The sequence below is a fragment of the Apus apus genome, chromosome Z (assembly GCF_020740795.1).
Source record: "Apus apus isolate bApuApu2 chromosome Z, bApuApu2.pri.cur, whole genome shotgun sequence".
NCBI classification, from domain to species: domain Eukaryota; kingdom Metazoa; phylum Chordata; class Aves; order Apodiformes; family Apodidae; genus Apus; species Apus apus.
Window position 1 is genome coordinate 35,198,930 of NC_067312.1, and position 21,810 is coordinate 35,220,739.

At 35.3% G+C, this 21,810-nt stretch overlaps 1 protein-coding gene across 5 annotated transcripts in view; it reads left to right on the top strand.

Moving 5' to 3' along the window:
* The window catches only part of CNTLN (centlein), a 195,481-nt gene that overhangs the window by 22,862 nt on the left and 150,809 nt on the right, over positions 1–21,810 (top strand). For all 5 annotated transcript variants that reach the window (XM_051643115.1, XM_051643120.1, XM_051643116.1 and 2 more), the window contains exons 2-3: positions 1,845–1,933; positions 12,532–12,616. In XM_051643115.1, the coding sequence (XP_051499075.1) occupies positions 1,845–1,933; positions 12,532–12,616 (174 nt within the window). The remainder of the gene's footprint in view (positions 1–1,844; positions 1,934–12,531; positions 12,617–21,810) is intronic.

Sequence of the window (21,810 nt, forward strand, 5' to 3'; positions counted from 1 at the left end):
TTAAGCTCTAGTTGAGCTTTTGCATCTCTAATTCTCTTTCTACATGACCTTTCAATATCCTTGAAAACTTCCTGATTCACCTGCCCCTTTTTCCAAAGTTGATACAGTCTTTTTTTTAATTTCTGAGCTCTTGTAATAGTTCCCTGCACAACCAGGCTAGTCTTCCCCACCAGCTCCTATTTTGGCCCATAGGGACAGCCTGTCCCTGCACCTTCATAATTTCATTCTTAAAGTAAGCCCAGCCTTCCTGGGCTCCTTTGGTTTTGAGGGCTGCTTCCCAAGGGATTCTCCAAACCAGTGTCCTGAAAAAACTAAAGTCAGCCCTCCAGAAGTTGAAGGTAGAGGTTTTGCTGATAACCCTTCTAACTTTACCACATATTGAAAATTCTATCATAAAATTTTATCTTTTTATTTCATATTGAAGATTGTTGTCTTGTTCCAAAGTAAGAGAAACATTAAGTTGGAGTGATTGTCATGTGCTGGAACTGATACTGCTTGTAAAGGTAAAGCCTGCTTTGTAGAAGGCAAAACTGACCAGGAGTAAATGAGAAGATAGCGAAAATAGAAAAAGCAATTTCTGCTCACGAGATTTACTCTAATCATACAGTCTTTATTGACTCTTGTGAGACCTGTAGAACTTGTATTTCTGTTCAAGTGTTTTGTGTTTTAGATGACCGTTGTCTTTAGCTTTTTTAAGTCATGGGCTCACATTACTCTGACCAAAGATGCAATCTGTTCTTATTCATGACAAGTGAGAAGACAGGAAAAAAAATTACATGGAAAACCTATGAAGAAATGAAACAGTGGAGGTGAAGACAGGAACTCGGGTCTTCTGTTTCTTTTAATAACGAGGACTAAGATGGAGTTGTGAGATTAAATACTGTGTTGTCTGTTTAACCTATTTTAGTGAGGTTCTGATTAACTAATGGTAACTGTCATAATATAGTAGCTTATGTTCCAGAAGCTTGGGATAAGAGGGAGCAGGGAAATTGATAGCTTTAATAATGTTAATTTTCCTTTTAGATCATGTGTTGTCCTCATGCAAATTCTCTTTAACATTCAAAAAACTAGTAAAAGCTACACTAAACTGTACTCCCTGTTGAATAGACTTAGCTTAGAATATTATTAATTTCTAATTTTATGTTAGGCTGTTTTTAGCAGCTTTGGTCTTAGTCCTGTTCATGGTTAATGTATATACCATACTCTACAATAAGCTTATTGTACCTTGTTTAATCTTTTGCTTATTTTTTCCCCTCTACTATTTTAATATAATTAATACATTTCAGTTTTAGTTTCTAGCATAACTATGTCAGTAATGGTGCTTCCAGTAATGAAATGATATTGGAATAAAAAATGCTTTTATATAATGCAGGATAGCTGGATTTATGTTAGAAGACTGATTTGCTGTCTATTTGGAAATACAATCTAAGGGCTGCAAGTGGTAAAACTTAATGTTGAATCATGTATTCCAGGCTCCCTGTTTATTAGTAGAAATTGTGTCCTGCTGCTAGAAGTATGAGTAATTGATATAGCAAAAGACAGCCTTGCTTAAATAATATTGATTTCTGCTTCTTTATGCCACATTGCATACTCTTTTATTGTTGATTTTAAGTCTTTGTCTTCCTTCAAAATTCTATATGGTTAAAATTGTTATTCAAGAGACCTGTTTGCTTTGGTTTTTTTGTTCACAAGACAGTGAAAACTTTTAGGGAATTCTCACTAGAGTAGAGGTTTTCTTATAATTGTCTTTTGAATATGCAGTGTAAGTTTTTGGTCTATAAAAGGCATAGCATGTGTTTAATGTATTTTTGTTTGTTTTGTTTTTTTTTTCCCATGTTTCTAAGGCTGATAAAGAATTTGTGTGGTCTCTGTGGAAACATCTCCAAGTGTCAAGTCCAGATCTTACTCAAGCTGTGAGCTTGGTTGTGGAAAGGTGAGTTTAAGGAATTCGGTGTGATAAGAAAACAAAAGACAAACAACCACCCCCTACTGATACCATATTCTTTATCTTTTTAATTGAGAACTATGTAGGAATTTAAAAATGTGTTATGAAAGTTCCAAAAATGTTGTCCCCGATGATGATGTCAAATAAGTTCTGTCTCTGACTGGTAGTTTTCTTGCAGAGACTAGTAGCTTTTTAGGACAGTGTACTACTTTCAGATTGCTTATGTGTTGTGATTTGGGAACTAATTTTAACATATGAGGAAGACTTAGGAACAGATTTACAGCATCCCTCATTTATGTCAAGATGCATGTTCTTACTGACTTGTTTTGTATAAGAATTTGTCATGAGAATGAAAGTGGTGTTATCGATCTTCCTTCTTCAAACATAAAAATGTAAGAACTGTTTAAAAAGTATAAATATAGTATTTCATGTATGTAAACTTACATTACATGTAAGCACAAGTATATTATAAGTGTTAAAACATTGTTTTGCCTTAACCACATTCCATAGATAACTGAACAACATAGAAAATTTTAGCTATTTTACATGAAGCTTAATAACGTAGAAACAGACGTCTTCATGCTAATTAACATTTTTTATTTGAGTTGTGTATGAAAAATAATCAGGATATTAGGACATTGAAGCATAGAGATGTTTGAAAGCATGCATTTAAATAATACAATTAATTATTTGGAGTTCCTGTATTGTATGCCTGTATAAGATACAGTCTGTTGTCTTTGTTTATCCACCTTTATTTCTAGGAGTATTTTTATGCTTGGTAGCTGTCTCTTCCATTATATTATTTTATACTTTACTGACAACAGAAATTGATAATTGTGTGTGCATTATCGTCATTGTTACAGTGAACATGAGGCTCTTAGATACCACCTTTATGTCCACAAGCATGATAATGAGCTGAATTATTTTACAATAGTAGGAAATGTTTGTATAACCCTTTTATTGTAGTATTCAGCCTATCAGAAGACTTGCTAGAGAAACCCCGTGTATAAAAATAGTCCATTATATATGATTTAAAAGTATATTCCATGTATGTGCTTTGTGGTTTCCGTAGAGGCTCATAATAGGTACTCTTATGTGAAAATGTGACGACATATTTCTATTAAGGTGCTTATCTAGGTTTTTTTATGTCCTCTCTTCTTTCAGAAGACCATTAAAGAACATCTCTCATGAACTCAAGGTTATACATCTGTAAGATACCTTTCCCATGCTTCTCAGATTATTGAATTAAGAAAGAAGAAATTGCTTCCACAGCATCTTTTTAGGTGTTATTACCCCAGAGGATACTGAAATAGGTTTGGATAAAACCCATTCAGTATATAGGAGTTTTGTTAATCACAACTTTGAACTTTGTGGTTGCCTTGATTTGACAGATGGAGCAATAGTGTGTATTTTTCTCTTTAATTGATGTAGTTTCATCTCTTTTGCTTGAGTATGGTTTAATTACTGCTTTGGAAATAATTTCTAGTCCAGCTTTACCTGTGAATCTTCTGTACAACCAAATTACAGCCCCATATATACTCTCCTAACTTTTCCAGCAATAACTTTCCATACTTTCCTAAGTGGCTTCTGTTTCATAACTATACCTCTTCACACTCTCATCATTTCAGAAAAGTTTTTGTCTTCTTCTCTGCCTTATAGCAGTATATATATATTTTTTTTTTATATTTTTTTTTTTTTTTAATATTGGTACTGTGCCAGTTTATATCAGTTCCAATAATCAATTAGATTTCCAGAGAATCTGCTACCTAGCACTGCTGTTGTCCAGCAAATTACAGCACAAGCGATTTTCTGGTGTTGGTAATCTAGGAAAAATACGTAAATTAAAAGGGTAAAAAGATGGTGTTACCAAGTAATGGTTATAAGCAAAATGACTCCTAAAGCATGTCACCCAGCAGATCTGTGGTGCTTCTAGCCTGTTTTTTGTGTATTTTACATGGATGTATCAAATAAGAGCTAGAAATTTGAAATTCCCACTGAAATCTAATAAAAAACAGCTGAGTCATCTTAAAAACTTTTTTCCCTTCTCTTGTTTTAGGAAGAACAATGACCCAGACATATCCAAGTTGGTAACATTTTCCATCTTGCTCTGGCTTACTAGAAAAGTTTGAGATACAAATATAATTAAATGGATTTAAGCCTTTTGTTGTTTCTGCTTGTGACATGGATACCAGCAGTGTTTCCATAGCTTAATTTTTCCATGAGTTCTTTGTATCAAAAATTCCATAACCGAAAAACTGCTGGTGCCCACCAACGGAAGCAGGCAAAATCTAAGGAAGCATGGTTATGTGTATCCTAGATCATACATATAATAACCCAAAAATATATTTTCCGGTGGATTTCAGTCTTTAAATAGATGAAAGCAATAGCCAGAGTTTCTGCAGGCAATTAAAATGACAGGAATAAAAGAGTCAAGTGTGAAAGGCCAAAATGTTCACTTACAACATTGTACGCCACAAATTGTGTGATAAAGAAAAAAGAAAAAAAAAAATACAGTAGGATAAATTTAATGAGCAGTACTAGCCACAGTCAGGTAATTGATATTTGTAGCATTAACTTAATTTTGTAGCACTGGACAATTCCTTTTAGTATCTTTTTCTCAAATATACCAGGAAAATAGAAAAGGACTAATTTGGGGGACTTAGGAGGGAGTTTATATTAGGCTTCCTTCATTTGTCTGCTATTTTGAAGTGCTTTCATCATCCCAAAATAGAAGTTATCCTGCCTTAAAATTGTAAAAATGTAATTGGTACCTTTTTATGGGTGTGCTATTGATTCCTGTAATACACCAATGATATTTTACTTTTCAGCAGTCTTTGCAGTTCTTGCTGGATAACTGTAACTATATTCCCATTTTAATATTCAGATATAAACAAAAAATTATCTTTACTGTGCAAATGAGAAATGCCTTTGGGATATGTAGAAGTCTCCAGGTATTTTCAAACAAGCCATTGTAAAAGTAGTACTCATGTTAGTATACTTTCCAGCTACTTTAAATACTATTGATCTCAATATTGTGTAAAGATGCTATTTCTAGTTCACTGCCTTTTAAAACAATCTTTTTTTTTTTTTGATGAGTTGAAAAAAAATGTGCTAGAAAGTACCTTTCACAGGTAAATGCATGTGTCAACTCAGATAGAATTGGATTTCAGATGTGAATATGAAAGGTTTAGAAACATTTTTGTAAACTTTGGGAGCTCTCCTGTAAGACTTTTATATTATATGAAAGCCTGACAGGTCAACTGACTGTACTTTTGCTCTAGGGCATCTAGCTGACTTCTTTCCTGTCTTCTGAAAGGGAGATGTATCAGGATCCATTAATGATCAAACTGTGACAGTGACACAAGACTTGGTAGATGTAAATGTGGACTGTATCTTGCTAGATAATAGCCTTGGAGATAGTTACATTTAGCAAACTTGCCTTACATAAATGTTTTTCTCCACCTAAATCGCAAAGTGTGCTGTGTCTTGCAGCTCTTAAAAAAGTGCAAGAATGGATGGTACTGTTCAGTATTTTCATCAACGACCTGGATGAGGGAACAGAGTGTGCCCTCAGCAAGTTTGCTGATGACACTGAACTGGGAGGAGTGGCTCACACACCAGAAGTCTGTGCTGCCATTCAGCAAGACCTGGACAGGCTGGAGAGTTGGGTGGAGAGAAACTTAATGAAATTCAACAAGGGCAAGTGTAAAGTCTTGCATCTGGGGAAGAACAACCCCGTGGACCAGTACAGGTTGGGGGCTGACCTGCTGGAGAGCAGTGTAGGAGAAAGGGACCTGGGGGTCCTGGTGGACAGGAGGATGACCGTGAGCCAGCAGTGTGCCCTTGTAGCCAAGAAGGCCAATGACATTCTGGGCTGTATTAGAAAGGGTGTGGCTAGTAGGTCAAGGGAGGTTCTCCTCCCCCTCTCTTCTGCCTTGGTGAGGCCACATCTGGAATATTGTGTCCAGTTCTGGGCCTCTCAGTTCCAGAAGGACAAGGAACTGCTTGAAAGAGTCCAGCTCAGAGCCACAAAGATGATTAAGGGAGTGGAACATCTCCCTTATGAGGAAAGGCTGAGGGAATTGGGTCTCTTTAGCTTGGAGGAGACTGAGGGGCAACCTCATTAATGTTTACAAATATGTTAAGGGTGAGGTCAGGAGGATGGAGCCAGGGTTTTTTTCAGTGATGTCCAGTGATAGGACAAGGGACAATGGGTGCAAACTGGAACATAGGAGGTTCCGTATAAACCTCAGAAAAAACTTTTTTACTGTGAGAGTGACAGAGCACTGGAACAGGCTGCCCAGAGAGGTTGTGGAGTCTCCTTCTCTGGAGACACTCAAAACCTGCCTGGATGCATTTCTGTATGATGTGCTCTGGGTGATGCTGCTCTGGCAGGGGGTTTGGGCTAGATGATCTTTTGAGGTCCCTTCCAACACCTAAGATTCTGTGAGTCTGTGATTTCAAGCCATTCTGAGAAACCACAGCAACCTGAATGTTAGTGATTAACAGAATTTTGTTATAGTTTTTCCTGGGGAGTTGCATCTTTGTAAATGTGTACAAATGGACAAAAACATGGGTGAAGAGCAAGTAAACAGATGTTACCAAAGCATTTAAAAAAAAATTATTACAGGAACTTAGACTGCTTTGCTGCATCTTATGAATATCAAATTATGGAAGAAACATAAACAGGTTCACAGATTCCTCACTGACCAATCATATGCAGATGTATTAAAAATGAAAAATTCTTTTAATGTAAAAGCATAAGTGAATGTGCTGTATGAATGAGCAATACAGATTCCCAATGTTAATTAAAAAATAATTTTCAAAAACTATCTGCCATCTTTTGAAGAGGATGATAAATAACTTGCAGAAGCTTTCTTAATTCACTTACCATCTTACTCATATGCAAATTAACAGGAAATAGAATGACATATGAACGAAGAAGTAAACAAGATATAACACATATTAAAGGCTATTACTGTTTTGTCACTGAGTTTAAAATAAAGTTGACTCGCTAGTTTTTATCACTCAATAAAGTGGATAGAATAATAGAATATGAGTACAACCTTTCTATCTAAGGTCAAAAAATTGTGATTTTCTGCAGTTGATGAAAGTTTAATATCCTGTTTCATTAAAAATTCTCAGAACATTGAACATAAGTCAACATTCCATGGAGAAGAAGGTATTATGCAGCTTGCATGTGTGCATATCTGCATATCGGAGCACAAAATATTGACATGATAATTGCAGTCAAGCCTGATTGAACAGTAGCCTCTGGGAATTCAGCTGGTGTTGTACCAACTGGATGGCTGCTCAGGACACAGTTTGAAATGCAAGGTGCAAGTTAGCACTTTATTCGGCACAGGCAGGCATCATTTAAAAATCCTTGGGGGAAACCCTGGTGATGTGCAGATGTTAAAGCAGTCTGTTCTAAGTCCTGATATTTTGAACACTGTAAAAGACGTGTGTATTTTAGATTAAAAATGTTTGTAAAATTATTAGAGAAAAATGTCATTATTCTTTACTATTCTAGTGTAAAAATATATTTAGTATTTAATGTACCTTACTTAAAATAAGAGGCCTTAATAAATCATCTAATGGATTAAATCAATCAAGTTAGAGCTGCAAGAATTTTTTATTTTTTTTTCTGTAATGATGCTTTTCCATTTTGATATGTATCATGGAACACAGAACTGACTCCATAAATAATTTACTATGGAAATAATTTAATTTGACCTTTTTTTTAAGACGAGCTTACATTATCTTATTAAGTAACAAAAACAGATGTATACAATTTCGCTATAGGAAATTGCTGGTTTAGAAAAATGCAAAATGTGTGATATTAATTTAATTTTTTTGCTGTCTAAATTTTTAAAATCTACTATTTGTAAATATTAAAAGAAAAAATACAATATGCACCAATTAGAGTTTGTGAATTATAATGATCTTTATAATCCAAGGTGAGAATAAACTATTAAATTAAAACTATTTAGCTTTTTTAAATCTCTTGATACATACACAGAAACACAGTAAGGTTTCTAGTTGGAAGGGCGAAGGCACAGGCTCTGTTTCTGCTAACCCAACTGTGCAAGTGCAGGGATGTAAATTACAGTATTGCTGCCATATTTACAGTAACATTGACAGTCTGTGCTCTACAACTTCACTTTTCACATGCGTGATTCATTATATATTTAATACCAACATTGAAAGTATGCACTTGTGTAAGTCTGTCTGTAAAAGAGTTGGAAGCTGGAAGACCAGAAGATATGATAGTCAAATTAAATACAGCATCACACAAATTGGTATTTTATAGCTTTTCTAGTTCTGTAGCCCTTAGGATTAGAAGAAAAATCTTAAAAATAACAGTATTTCTTGAAGCAATTTGGGTTTAGTTATATAGGTATGCTGTTAAAATATAGCCTTTGTTCGTTTATCACATAGCCCAAAGTTTGCAATGTAACCTTATTACCTTTCAAGGCCAAATTTGTTAGATGTATTTGGTGTTTTTAAAAATCCTGCTATTTGTAAAACTGAAGTGCTTTTCCATAAAACCCGTAAACAGCAAATTCAATTTGTTAGTTAAAATTATTTTCATTTAATCTATGTGAAAATGACATAAAAATATGCAACTTGGAATTACTTTTTTTTGACAAATGGTTGATTGCTTGACTGATTAAGTCCTATAGGATATAAGCTGCCTCTTTTTCCCAAGCTGCTTTTGCTGAATATTTTAGCAAGCATGATGTTTTATGTTTTATGCACTCAAAAACTTCTAGCTTTGAAAATTTTAAGGTTTTTCTAGTGCATTTTTTTTTCTGCACCTCACTTGATTTTTCTCATAGTCTAATATTTCTTTTTTGACAAGCCATTATAAATGTGCCGAACTTGAAAGTTACTATCCTATTCTGTTGTGTAAAGTATAGCATAACACAGGAAAATAATAAACCAGGAAAAATGTTAAGTACACTTTCTCAGTTTCTTTTTTTTTTTTTTTTAGGAAACTGTATCTTGATAATCTTTGTAGCTAAATACATCTGTGTTAAACATTTAAAATAGGTGGTACTCATGGGAAAACTGACTGGAGCTTAAAACTTGTACAAATAGACAGCCTCTCTTCACTCCATTTTTCATCCTAAAGAAGTCTGCAAATATTCTTAGCTTACATCATTATTGCTCATCAGTGGTTCTAATTAGCTAAACAGGATTTTGTCTCAGTCATTGATCATCATCAGCTTCTTGACAGTGCCTGTATTTTTTCTCCCCATATTCCAGTGGTTGTCTTTTAATATAGTGTAAATACATAATGGCTCAATTAATAAAGTAAAATATTTTTATTAATATTTACCCTTCTAATAAAGAGGAGCTGATTGCTGCAGTTCATATAAAAACTCATTTCAAAGCTCAACAACAGGTTCAAATATGAGACATAAGTTCCAGTCAGTCGTACAGCATTGAGTGTCTGTAGGAAACTATCCAATAATGTGCACTGGAAGCTGTCTTCTGCCATCAGGAGAAGCTGCTGATAAAGTTCCATACGAGGCCCCCGTTTAGGCTTCAGGCTTCAAACACCATCCATCGTGTGCTTAAATTCTGAGATTTTTGTACTTTTGCTATGGCTGGTAACCTCTGAAACTATTTTTACAGGCATTACTACAGCCTGTGCTATCTGTACATTCTGAAAGAAAATCTCAAAAAGCCAAAAATATTGAATTTACTTTAGACTTTTCCCACTTGTTATGGTGATGATAGATCGGTATTTATAAACTTCATTCATTGACAGCTCTCTGACCAAGTATCAGATATTCAGGGAAAAATGCTGCATTTAACTAGAAATGCACTTTGAACCCTCGCATGTGCTTGTGTTACAGGCACGTTTTTTGCTTTTAAAAAAGATCTGGTTTTTTATCCCTAATCCCAGATTTTACTCTTCAAACCTCTGTTGTGCAACCTTGATTTCAGGGCTGCGCAGGGTCAGAGGTCTCCATAAATTCTTGACAACAATAATACACCAGAATTAGCTGTGAATACTGTTTTCAGTTCTTCAGAGCATTTTATTCTAGTGCTTATTTCTTGGCTGATTTATTTGCTTTCTTTCCATTCTCTGTTTAAAAAAATAAAACAAAACACCAACCCCTATCTGTACAGTTCTTTTGAGGCTTGCTTTGGGAAATCTACCTGACCTATCAGGTTTTTGGATTTATTAATCCATTAGAAAACAAGTTTAATAAATTTTCTGATGATGATTGCATAGCTGAGTTAAAAGGCTAGTTAATTATCCAGTATTTCTGCTTAACTAGGCCTCATTTTAAAAACAGCTGAGTTTGTGAGAGGAGTTAATGATTAGAGAATCTGGGAAAACAATGGCATGCATGTGGATGTGTACTTGTAGATACAGATGAGTGGTGAAAGTAGTGGTTTAATTTCAGTAGAAATAGAAGCAGCTGAATTAAACTTGAAAGGAAAATAAGTCACTGCAAACAAGGAATAGATGGGACATGTAAGTCATGGGTTAAAGTCAGGACACTTCTGAGAGACAGAAGCAATGCTATTCAGTGGTTCGTGGGACTTGTAGTATATGATTCTTTCTATGTCTATGTGTTACTACTCTAAGTACTTTGTATTAAAGAGGTGCTTTGCTTTTTGTCTTTTGAAGCTCATAAAATTTTGAATGAAGCAGTTACACAACTGTCTAATCTTAATTTTTTTAGTTGTCTAGCATAATGAAGACCTGAGGAAACTTGGAGTGCCATAATACTTACAGTTTAGACATAGATTTATATAGGTCCATTGGTTTCTCAAATAGATTATGGAGTAAGGAGCATATGGGGAACATATACCTTTTTCCCAAAATATTTGGAATTGCACGTATTGTCTTTGAAGATGAGTAATCATTGATTGTCATTTAGTACTCTACAGCAAAGTAATTAAGTATGAAGAAGCATTGGTATTCTTATACTGGAGCAATTTTTGGTTCATTTAAGTTGTGGAATAATGTACAATACCAATCATGAACAGTATGCCTGTTTCAGGAACACTCACAAACTTCTGTCATAAATATTATCCAAATAATCTATCACAGACATTTTTTCCTTACTAACTCCTAGTTTTTAAAGTTGCCTAATATATTTTAGTACAAAGTTTTATAAACTTATCAAAAAGTCTTTTACCATTTTTAAAAACATGACTGACAATTTGATTTATATAAACTAGGTATACTTTATAAGCAAGGTGGGTTGGTTTCGTTACCTGTTATTAACCTTGCTTTACATTCCATACCAGATTTACTTAATTATTAATTTATCAAGATCATACTGGATGACTGTGACTAACAGTCACACAGCTTTGTTTTAAAAACCCAGTATAGGATGACCTGTGGGGCCTGTAGTTTAGCCTTCAAAATCACTAATAACAGTAGAACACACAGTACTATATAATAGCAGAGAAAAATAATTGTCCATAAATCACTGTCTGCTTTGATCACTGTTACAGAGTGCTTCAGCAGATTAATCCTTTTGTGCACAGGTAGATATTCTCATCCACTTTTGATCAGATTTAGATACTTACAGATACCAGTCTTCCAGTCCCTTTCATCTCTTAAACATTCCCATTTTGGAAGTGCATTAGTTGCGCAAGTAGAATTCTCTAGTTTCTGGGTGTGACTTATACCTAGCCATGATGGAAGCTTAACTGTATTGTGAGAGCAGGCGTAATCTGAAGGAGTTTCTGGTCCTCTGTTACCTGTGTTGCTGGTGATGCTTGAAGTATTTGGCTGTTTGTAGGGAATATATGTTTCTCAGACCTTTTGTCACAGATAAGTGATAGGAACTCTGTCTTGTGCTAAGGAATCTGTGTCTCTCCTTACTATAACAAATAACATTTTCTTTCTTCCTAAAGCAGAAGCCAGGAAGATCATCAACACTTAAAGCTCAGTCAAGATATAGGATAGCAATGGGCTGAGGTGGTTTGCTGAACAAAGCATTAATGATTCATTAACTGCCTTTCTGTTAATTGTTGCAGAGATTATTGCAGCCCTGCACTTATTAACCACCTAGAGATGTTCTGCTCATCCGCATTACCCAAGCTTCTGAGCTGTCTTTAAGGTTTTTTTTTCCTGGCAAAAGTTCTAGGTTCTATCCATGTGAAAGACAGGGAAATAGTTATCCATGATGTTCAAAAGTGTTTCAGACACAGAAATGCACTGTAGTTAAGAGAAAGACTCCACAAACCCAAGTGGCTTAGTGGCTCTACATTGCCAAGAAGAGTAAAAAGGGTTTTGCTCAATCTATGGACAAGTACACTTTCTATATTTGGGAAAGAATGAAACAGATAATTTCAACTGCTTAAAAATGTATTTTAAGACCTCTTGGTTCGGTTTCCTTTTGAACAAAGTTGTGTTAGCTGTTTACAGATGTAATTTGCTGTCACTTACCATATGCTCCCTGATTAATTCTGCAAGGCCTGTCAGCTTCATATAATTTAATTTTCTGTGCTTTAAAATGACATTCATTATTAGGACATGAAAAATTCAAATGATTAACTGCAATTTATTACTAATAAAGTGTCTATTTTTTTTTGTTTGTTCCCAGAGAAAAGCAGAAAGCTGAAGTCAAGGACAGAAGGGTTTTAGAGATTTTGCAAGCCAAAGACAGCAAAATAGAAACTCTAGAACAGGTTTGTATTATGTTTAAAGAGAGCAGTTTAGAAAACTTCCATCATAGACATCAAATTTGTATTTTCTAAGGTGTGAAAATTCTTTGCTGTTGTGTCTTAAGGTGAAAGTTTCAGGAGATGATAACCTTTCCGATAAAGCAGCATTTAAGCTCTAAGTTGTTCAAACAGTTAGCCTTTCACCTGAAAAGTTCATATGATTTTGGTGAAACTTTTTCAGAAAACTTTTGTCAAGTCAATGCCTCATTTTGCCTAATGTACTAACCTAAACTTTGATTTTGAACTAGAAGAGTTTTGACTATATTTATGTTTGTAATGTACCCATGGTTTGGAAAGATGTGCAATCCTGATGAGTGTGAAAATGAAACATCTTTAGAGTAATGAGAGCTAAGCATGTATCCTAAAAGCAATACAGCTATGTGTTCTAGTGTTACTAACCTATGACATATTTATTAACTCTTAGCATAAGCTCTAAAACAATACAGACAAATCCAAAATGTCATACATGAGCCTTATATCATGTGTGTTTTCTATTGGACTGTTCACTCAAAGCTACTGTTTATCAGTAAAAAAAAAAATTAAACTAAAACGATGGATTGAACCAAGCCAAGGAACTATGAGTGCATTTTCTCAGAATCAAAATAATTATTTGAAAAGTAATCAAAGCTTTTGAACCCTTCATAATAATTGAAATACAATACTTATTAAATCCAACATTAAAAATTACTAAGTAAACACAAGAGAACAATCGTAGAATCATAGAATGGTGTGGATTGGAAGGGACCTTAAAGATCATCTGGGTCCAATCCCCCTCCATGGGCAGGGACATCTCTCACTGGACCAGGTTGCTCCAAGCCCCATCCAAGCTGACATTGAAAACTTCCAGGGAGGGGGCACCCACAACTTCCCTGGGCAACCTGTACCCCTGTCTCACCATCCTCACAGTCCAGAATTTCTTCCAAATAACCAATCTAAATCTACCCTCTTTCAGCCTGCAAGTGTTTCATCCTATTGCTACATGCCGTTGTAAAAAGTTCCTCCCTAGCTTTCCTGTAGGCCCCCTTCAGGTATTAGAAGGTGCTCTAAGGTCTCTTGGGAGCCTTCTCTTCTTCAGGCTGAACAACCCCATCTTTCTAAGCCTCTCTCCATAGGAGATGTGCTCCAGCCCTCTTGTCACCTTTGTGGCCCTCCTCTGGACTCACTTCAACAGCTCCATGTCCTTTGTATGTTGAAGGCCCCAGAGCAGAACAATAAACATTGCATTTTCCTTTTCTGTGTAAATCTCAAATTAACACCTTCTCAAGACTATGAGGAGAACAGAATGTGCTTTTCCATATTATTAAGAATGTTAATAAGAAAAAAGTAATAAGCAGATGAAGTGTGGAGGGAGAGAAAAAGAATTAGAATGATGTCACAGATAATAAAGGTGATAGTAAAATCACAAACAAAGGGTGAAGTGAGCTTTCAGATGTCTGAATCCTGCAGTTCCTGGGAAGAAAAGGCTGACTGATACATAGTTTTTCACAGAATCACAGAATGGTTGAGGAATTTATATACCTTTATGAGATTCCACAAGCCTTTTCTTGTCCTGAAGTCCTTGAAGAATTCCAGCTCTCTCAGCCTCTCCTCATAGTAGAGATTGCTCCATCATCTAAAAAGATGTTCATGCCCTTTCACTAGACTCCTTCCAGTAGCTCCATTTCTTTCTTGGAGCCCAGAACTTGACACAGGACTCCAGGTATGGTCTCTAGTGCTGACTAGAGAAGAAGAATCAGTTCTGGTGATCTGCTGGCAATACTTCACCTATTGCAGCCCAGGATGCCATTTACCATCTTTGTCTCAGTGGTACAGTTTTTCCTTCCTGAGTGCAGGACTTTTCATTTCTTGTCATTGAATTTAATGGGGTTACTTTCAGCCGATTTCTGCAGTGTGTCCAGCTGCTGTATAGCAGCATGGCCCTCTGGTGTATCAGCCACTCCTTCCATTTTTCTGCCAACAGTAGCCTACCTGAGGTTGCATTCTGCCCCATCATGCAGATCATAAGCAAATTTTCTCACACTCCTGATGGCCTTTATTGGTCTTGCCTGAATTGATGTAAGTTGTGTAGGCAGTGGTGTCAACTCAGGTTTAAAGAATGTACCAGCTTCTGATTTGTTCAAAATAAACTTAGTACTCCTGCTGCCTGACAAGAAACACCACTGAAATGAGGTTACCAATCCTTTTATTTTGTGTTACAGCAGTGGCTGCTGTTTCTCTGTGTTGTCATGTCCTCATGTAGGTGTGATTTGTAATGTGTTTAGTGCATGCATGCACATAACTTTATAAACTACCGCTGCATGATTGTTCCTGCATTTCTACCCTATCTTTAGCTGAAAGAGATATATGAGGAGGACAGAAGCTGCTTTTTTGGTGATCGTTATAACTTCAATACATGTTGTAATACAACCTTTTCAAAAAGCTTCCCATAAGAATATTGTTGACTTGAGATGCTCGTTGGTGGGTGTGTGAAGGGCATCAGATGGTGCCAACATCCAGTACTGTATGTAAAAGCTGTATGCAAAGGTGTTGTCATTCTGACCTTCTTCCCTCATCAGTTGGCTGGGATGCTGCAGGACCGAAGCAAGAGGAGGGATAATTTTATGCATTTTTTGAGTGGTTTTGGTGATTTGGTAATCAAAGACTGAAGCTGGCATACAAAACAATGTAATAAGAAGCATTTGCATTCATTTTGTTTTTTTCTGGATTTGTTCTTTCTTTGTTAATCTAAGAAGAAAAATATATTATTTGTGTAATGATCATGCAAATAAGTTGCTTATGAAGCTGTGAGTTTTGACAGTAAAAGCAATGAATGTTCTTTTCTGTAAAGTGTGGACAGCAAGACTTCAAGGCTTTCTATATTGCAGTCTAACCATCTGTTACATCTAAGGACAGATGATTATCCATTCCTCTCTTCTATTTTTCCCTTTTCCTTCATGCATCATACAGATATATCAGTTGCAAAAATATAATTTGTCATAAGGTACTTATTTTCTAGGAATTTCTGAGTGGTCACCAAACAGCCAATTGCATGAATCCATGCTGACTATGTGAAAAAGGCAAATAAATTATGTCTGTTATCATTTGACATGTACGTAAGCTGATATTGCTGCCAGTAACAATGACAAAACCCCAGGAGAACACAGGATAATATTTTATTTCGTCTCTTGTGTTCTGTTGAGACTTTGTCTTGACATGCTTAAAATCACTTTTAAAATTACTGTCAATAAGAAAGCATATCTTCCACACCCTATGTGAGATGCAGGTACTTATTTACTCCTGAGAGCTAAATTAGCTTTATTTGCTATGAGATATCTTAACTGTTTGAAGGGTTTCTATTTTATTAGATATTACTGAAAATTAGCTAAATAAGTAATTTAGAAACTTATGACTGAGAAATGATGTGGACTCTAATCTCTTTTGTATAACCTGAATGGGGGGGGAGGGAAAGTGCTTACATTTTCTTGAGAGTGGGATCTGTGGCTTTAAGGGTAAAAATCAATGTAAATCACAGGTTTTCAAAAGTTCTGATATCTTTGAAACAGAGTACATACTTTGAACTTCTGTGTACTTTGGTATAACTTCAGCCTGTTGTGCACCTTTCCTAAATTACAATGGTGTAATCTTCAGTTTTAGACAAATGTATAACACTTTTTTTCCTTCTTCCCATGAGTACAAAGATATTGTATTGGCGTTTTCCATTGTCTTTTTTTTTCCTTTTTATTAATACTTTTAATTGTTGGTTTTGGGTTTTTTTTAATTGGTTGATTTGTGGCTTTTGATTCTATGATTCTATGATTTTGGTCCTGATAGTCACAGCTCTGCCTCATCTAGCATACATGTAGTTATTCTAAATACTGTTTGGTAAAAATCTTGCTCCTTTGAGGATGATGGCTAGATTGCTATACTGGTCTTATTGCTGTCATTTTTGATCTACACATTGGTTTTAAACTCTATTTTTAACTAGTGTTGTATCTTTGCTATATATACATAATTTCACTGTGTGTTTCAAGGAAAATAATTTCTAACTGCTGCCTTTAAGTGGATAACCCACTATCCTGGAATTCTAAATATTCTTATTCTGAAGACCAATTGCTGCAGATATCTTTTTATCTTCCTCCCTTTTCTTTGGTAACATTTCTCACTTGGTGTATTTAATTTATAATATTTATGTATGACTGAAATGTATAACTGGTGTTTGGGGTTTTTTTATTATAAAATAAGGTGAGTTGTTTTGAAGAATGCTTTTTTTTTTTTTAATTTAAACAACTAGTTTAAAGGATCATATGGAAAGAGGAAACTCAGTGTTCTACCATTCATGCAACAGATAAATTAAAATATCATCACCTGTTGTCCTTAGAAGATGAATTTTAAAAACATGTAAAAGCAGCAGAAAACCTTTTCTGTCTTCTGTAACATTGTTAATTAATTGGGTTTCAATTTTGATCGGGAGGAACTAAAGCTAATCTTTTTGTCCTAGACCTTGTAACGTTTCAAAACCTTACCAACTGATTATACTCCAGAGGGGTTAAAATAGTACTAGCTTCCCTAATTATCTGGACTTGAAAGTCTTCAGCTTGCTGTTCAAATCTATATTAAAGCTCCTTTAATGGGTTCAATTGAAAGAATCATAATTCTACCTTCAAGCATTAATTAACACTAATAATTTTTTGGTAATTTTTGTACCTTCTCCTGATTGTATTATTCTTTCCAATAAAATGCTCTTATTAAATTAAGACAAATGTATACACACATTATTGCCATCTAACCACTTTATTTCCAGTAGTGTATTACCTTGATTATTCGTGTGTAATGAGGGACATGAGGATAATTTCGGTAATAGGGAGTTTGGATGAAAGTGTCAGTAGTGATGAGATTATGCGAAGTTTAGAAATTCTTTGCAAAAAAATTTATCCAGTGAATGAGATTTATAGATACTGTAAATGAAGAATATCTGAGGACACTTGACACTTTCTTTTCTTTAAAAGTTCATTTTACTCAAGTTGTATGTTGGAAAAGGAATCAGTCTTCAGTGCTGAAACTTGTCTGTTTTATGTAGTCCCTTTGAACTGCATCAATTGAATTATTGTATGTCTTTGTGTCTTTCACTTTGCCATCTTCTAGTTAGTTTTCTCTGTTAAGGAGCTGGTCTGAGTGAGAAAAATGGGGAGAAAAAGATACTTATTAAAGTAGTTGAAAGTTTCTAATTCTGGCTTATTGATAGAAAGCTATCTGAAGTAGGTGGTATGATGACTATGGTTAATACCTGGGGGATTGTTCATCTGAAGAAATTGATAAGCTGTAAATTACAGTGTACATTTACAGCTCATTAGTACTTTTTTGTGAATTCCCAGTAGGAATGCTTTCTCTACAAGTTCAAAACGTATTTCTGTGAGGTAGCTTATTCCATTTGGAGGAAGGAGTTTTCCTACTTAATCTGCAAAAAAGTGTGTTTGTACAGGTGTTCTGTAAATCGATGCTTCATCTTTTCATTAATTTGCATGTGTAGCCAAGCCTAAAGTTGGCTAAAACTTCTGGATCTTTGTTACTCAGCCATTGTCTTCTCAACAGTGTTTCTACTAAGATAGCCTGAAACGATAGCTGGACTTTGGTTAGACATGAAAAAGTACAGTGAGTAATATATGATGTTTATTGTCATCTGCCCATTCCACTAGTTTGAAATACTCTGTTCTTTTGTTACCAGAGCTCAATATTCAAGCTGAAAGAAGAAGGAGGTAATTTTTATGATCTCGTTCATTTTCTGGAGAGATGAGATTTAGTTTGGGAAATTTCTTGTTAAATCCAGTTAAAAATAGTTATTATGTAGCCAGTCAGAGCTACAATAAGATGACCTTTTTTTGTGGAATGGTTTCTAAATCCATTGGAAACTTTATATTGTAGAAGAGATCAATTTAACTGTGTTCAGTATATTACCTGGTTGCTGTAGTAACACAATTTTTTAAAAATTGTGAGTTTATAGTTTTCAGAGGGTGATGCTGTATTTTTTTTCCCCCTTCAAGGGCATTGTTGATGAGGACCCTCTATATATCATGTTTTCTTGCTTGAATGCAGGCAGATTTCCTCAAGTTCAAGAAAATGTTTTTTCCTTGAGGACCAGGTAGCAGGAAGAAGCATGTAGTGTCCTTTGAGATTAGATTCTGCCCTTAAGAATCTGCTGCCCACCTTTAGGAAGGAGCTTGTCGTAAAAGTTGATTGTAGCAACAGCTGTTCTTTATTTACTACACCTGATCTAGCAGCACTGATGTATGTGAGTGTAATGAAATATTGGTGTGTCAGGAGTAGATGCTAGTAGGTGTCATGTCCTGCAGATCTCACATAGTCATGCACACTTCCAGAGACAGAGCCTAACTCACTCTGACAACCTTGTATAGGCTTTACTGAGGAGTAAAGTATGGAAAAAAAACAACTGGTTCCATCAAGATCATGCTCTTCAAAGCTCATTTTAGCAGGTTGTTGGTTTTGGTTTGGAACTAGTAGAGAATAGAGGGCATGAAGATACTTTGGATTTTCTGCTGCCTGACCTAGAGGTCTGGGCTGCTTCTTTCCAGAGTTTCAAAACATAGCTCTTAAGAAGAGAGGAATGAGTAGTGAAATTATCAATGTATTGGACAGTGCAGCTTTACAGTGCTGTGTTTCAGGTCCTACAGAAAATCCAGTCTGTCCTGGTGCAGAGAATCATTAGATGAAAGAGGAAGGGTCATTTATTTATAGCAGCTAATGGTGATGTTAGAGCTGCAGCATGATTGTCAAATTATATTGTCAGTGTTCACTGTAGTTTTCCTGAGAGTTGTCATATTCACATTAGTGGAAAATGAGCAGTCAGTCTTTAAATCTAGCCAATGCATTAGTGCAATACGTGCTGTACTGGGAGAGTTGCTTAGTTTATTATGAAACTACAGCTTTTCTTTTTTTGGCAAAGTTGTCTACTTTCCAAATTAGAAGTGCTTTTTTTGTGCAAATCTGACTCTGTTGCCACCTTGCAGGGTAAGAAGCTCCTATATTCCTTGTTTCAGAGAGGGCAAAACTATTGCATATGTGCCTGAAGCGGTATTTGGCTCCCTTGTCAATGCAAAAGTGCAGCGACTGGCAACACTTGCTTACTCTGCACCTGTGCAGCAGAAGTGATTAGCAGAAGCGATACAAAGGACTGTAGAATTGAAAAGAATAGTAGAGCTTCCTTTTTAGTGGATTAGAAAAGACATGTGCAGAAGTGTAGTTGTAAGGAGCAGCTTGACTGGAATGAAATGGTGTATGCACATCAGAAAAAAAGCTTTGTCAGGGCTGTGACCTATGTAACAGATTGCTGGCTGGAGATGGTTCCTTGATGCTAGTGAAAGTGAGATGCTCAAATTGCAAGACTAGCTGATACACAGCATCAAGTCACAGTTTATTTCCACCACGTGTTTGAATACTAAGAAATTCCATCAAGTGGTTTGATTAAGATAGCAAACTTTGTTGAAGACAGCAAGTTAATCACATCAGACCAGTCTAAAAAGGGTAATAAGGAACATGGTATTTAAAACAGATTTCATTGTTTGACCTTTCCTTAGTCTATGGGTTGGGTGAGAATGCAAGGAACAACACAATGTTTTAAAGAGTATTTTTCCTTGTATACATCTCTAAGTTATTATGTTTTATTTCCTAATCTATTATTGGTAGAGATAGGGGTTCAAAATTTTTCACTCATTTTGGGAATGGATTTGCAGATGGCAGCTTGCATCTTCATATTTCTTTTTCTCAGAAACAATTCTTTAAACAATTTAATCTCAGACAGTCCTGGAAAGTGTGAGATGGGAAAAGGAAAAACAAACAAACTTGTGGTAGTATGAAAATCTAGTGAGCTTCCCCACTTCAACTCCCCCGTCTTTGTGGTTGTTTTGGTGGGTTTTTTTCTTATTTATTTTATATAAAATTGTTCTAGTGTAATGGCAGGTATGAAAAATAGGAACTAATAACCTGATGAGCACTCATAACACTAATGCGTGAGCTACATTTTAATCCATTATATGTCAGTTGCTATTTTTCCTTGTTTTTTCAGCCTTCGTTAGGAATCAAGATTGAAATTGAATAGCTGAAATGTAAAATCAGGGACCCTTTGGAAGGATGCTGTAGAATTAGATAGCATGGCTGGCATTTTACTTTTGGACCAGTATGGATTTAAAAATAACTTGTGTTTTATATTGTATCTAGCTAGTGTTATTTACTATGAAAGGACACCTACAGACTGCAAAATGTAGCAGATGACTTGTATAACGTATGGTTACCTTTTCATGAATTATTGACTTAGAACTTCTGTTCATCCTACATCTGAAAATAATTAAAGAATCTAATGAGATGAAAAAGAACAGACTTCTTTATTGTTTTGGTTTGGTTTTGTGTCTGGTTTTGTGTTTTTCTTTATTTGGGAGGACTATATGGGAATATGACTGGGATGAGTGCTAAAGTTTAGAACCACTGGGATTAATAAAGCTGAAAAGACTTACAGTGAAGTTTAAGAAAGCTGAATCAAAGAAACCTATGAAATGTTACTGACACATTTTTTTGTGGTGTGTAATTATTGTTCAATTCCTGTTAGAAAAAAATTAAAGTTGGGAGGGAGGACGGGAAGTTAGGCATGTGGTAAGTTACCCTCAACTACTTGGTGGAGAAAAAGAGATTATGAAAGGGAGAGAAGTATGTAAATGTTGAAGTAGAAATGTTAAGGAAAAGTAGTATAAAAGAAAGAATAGTATTTCCACATATAATTGGTAATAAAATTTCATTATTAAATTAATTTTCTTTCTGCTTAAGATGTCAGGATTTCATTAAAAGTCACTGCTTGGTGGAAAAAAACCTCAGTGTTTCATCAATTCCAGTTATTTTGTTTTTTGGTCAATTTTTATTATTTTATGTGGTATATTGCAATCATACTACTGCACGGTGAAAGCTTTTGATAAATAATGTAATAAGGAAAGCACAGAATGTAATGTCCACTTGTTATCCTGATCCTTTTGGTAGTGGAAATCAAACGCATGTCCTTTTGTTGCAGTCCTACATGGGCACCTTTAATATTGCTGTGCAGAGACTTCACTTTTTTTGTGAAGTGCTTCAGGAGCCAATGTTAGAAACAAGGTATGTTGCTGTATTTCAGTATCGTCAGC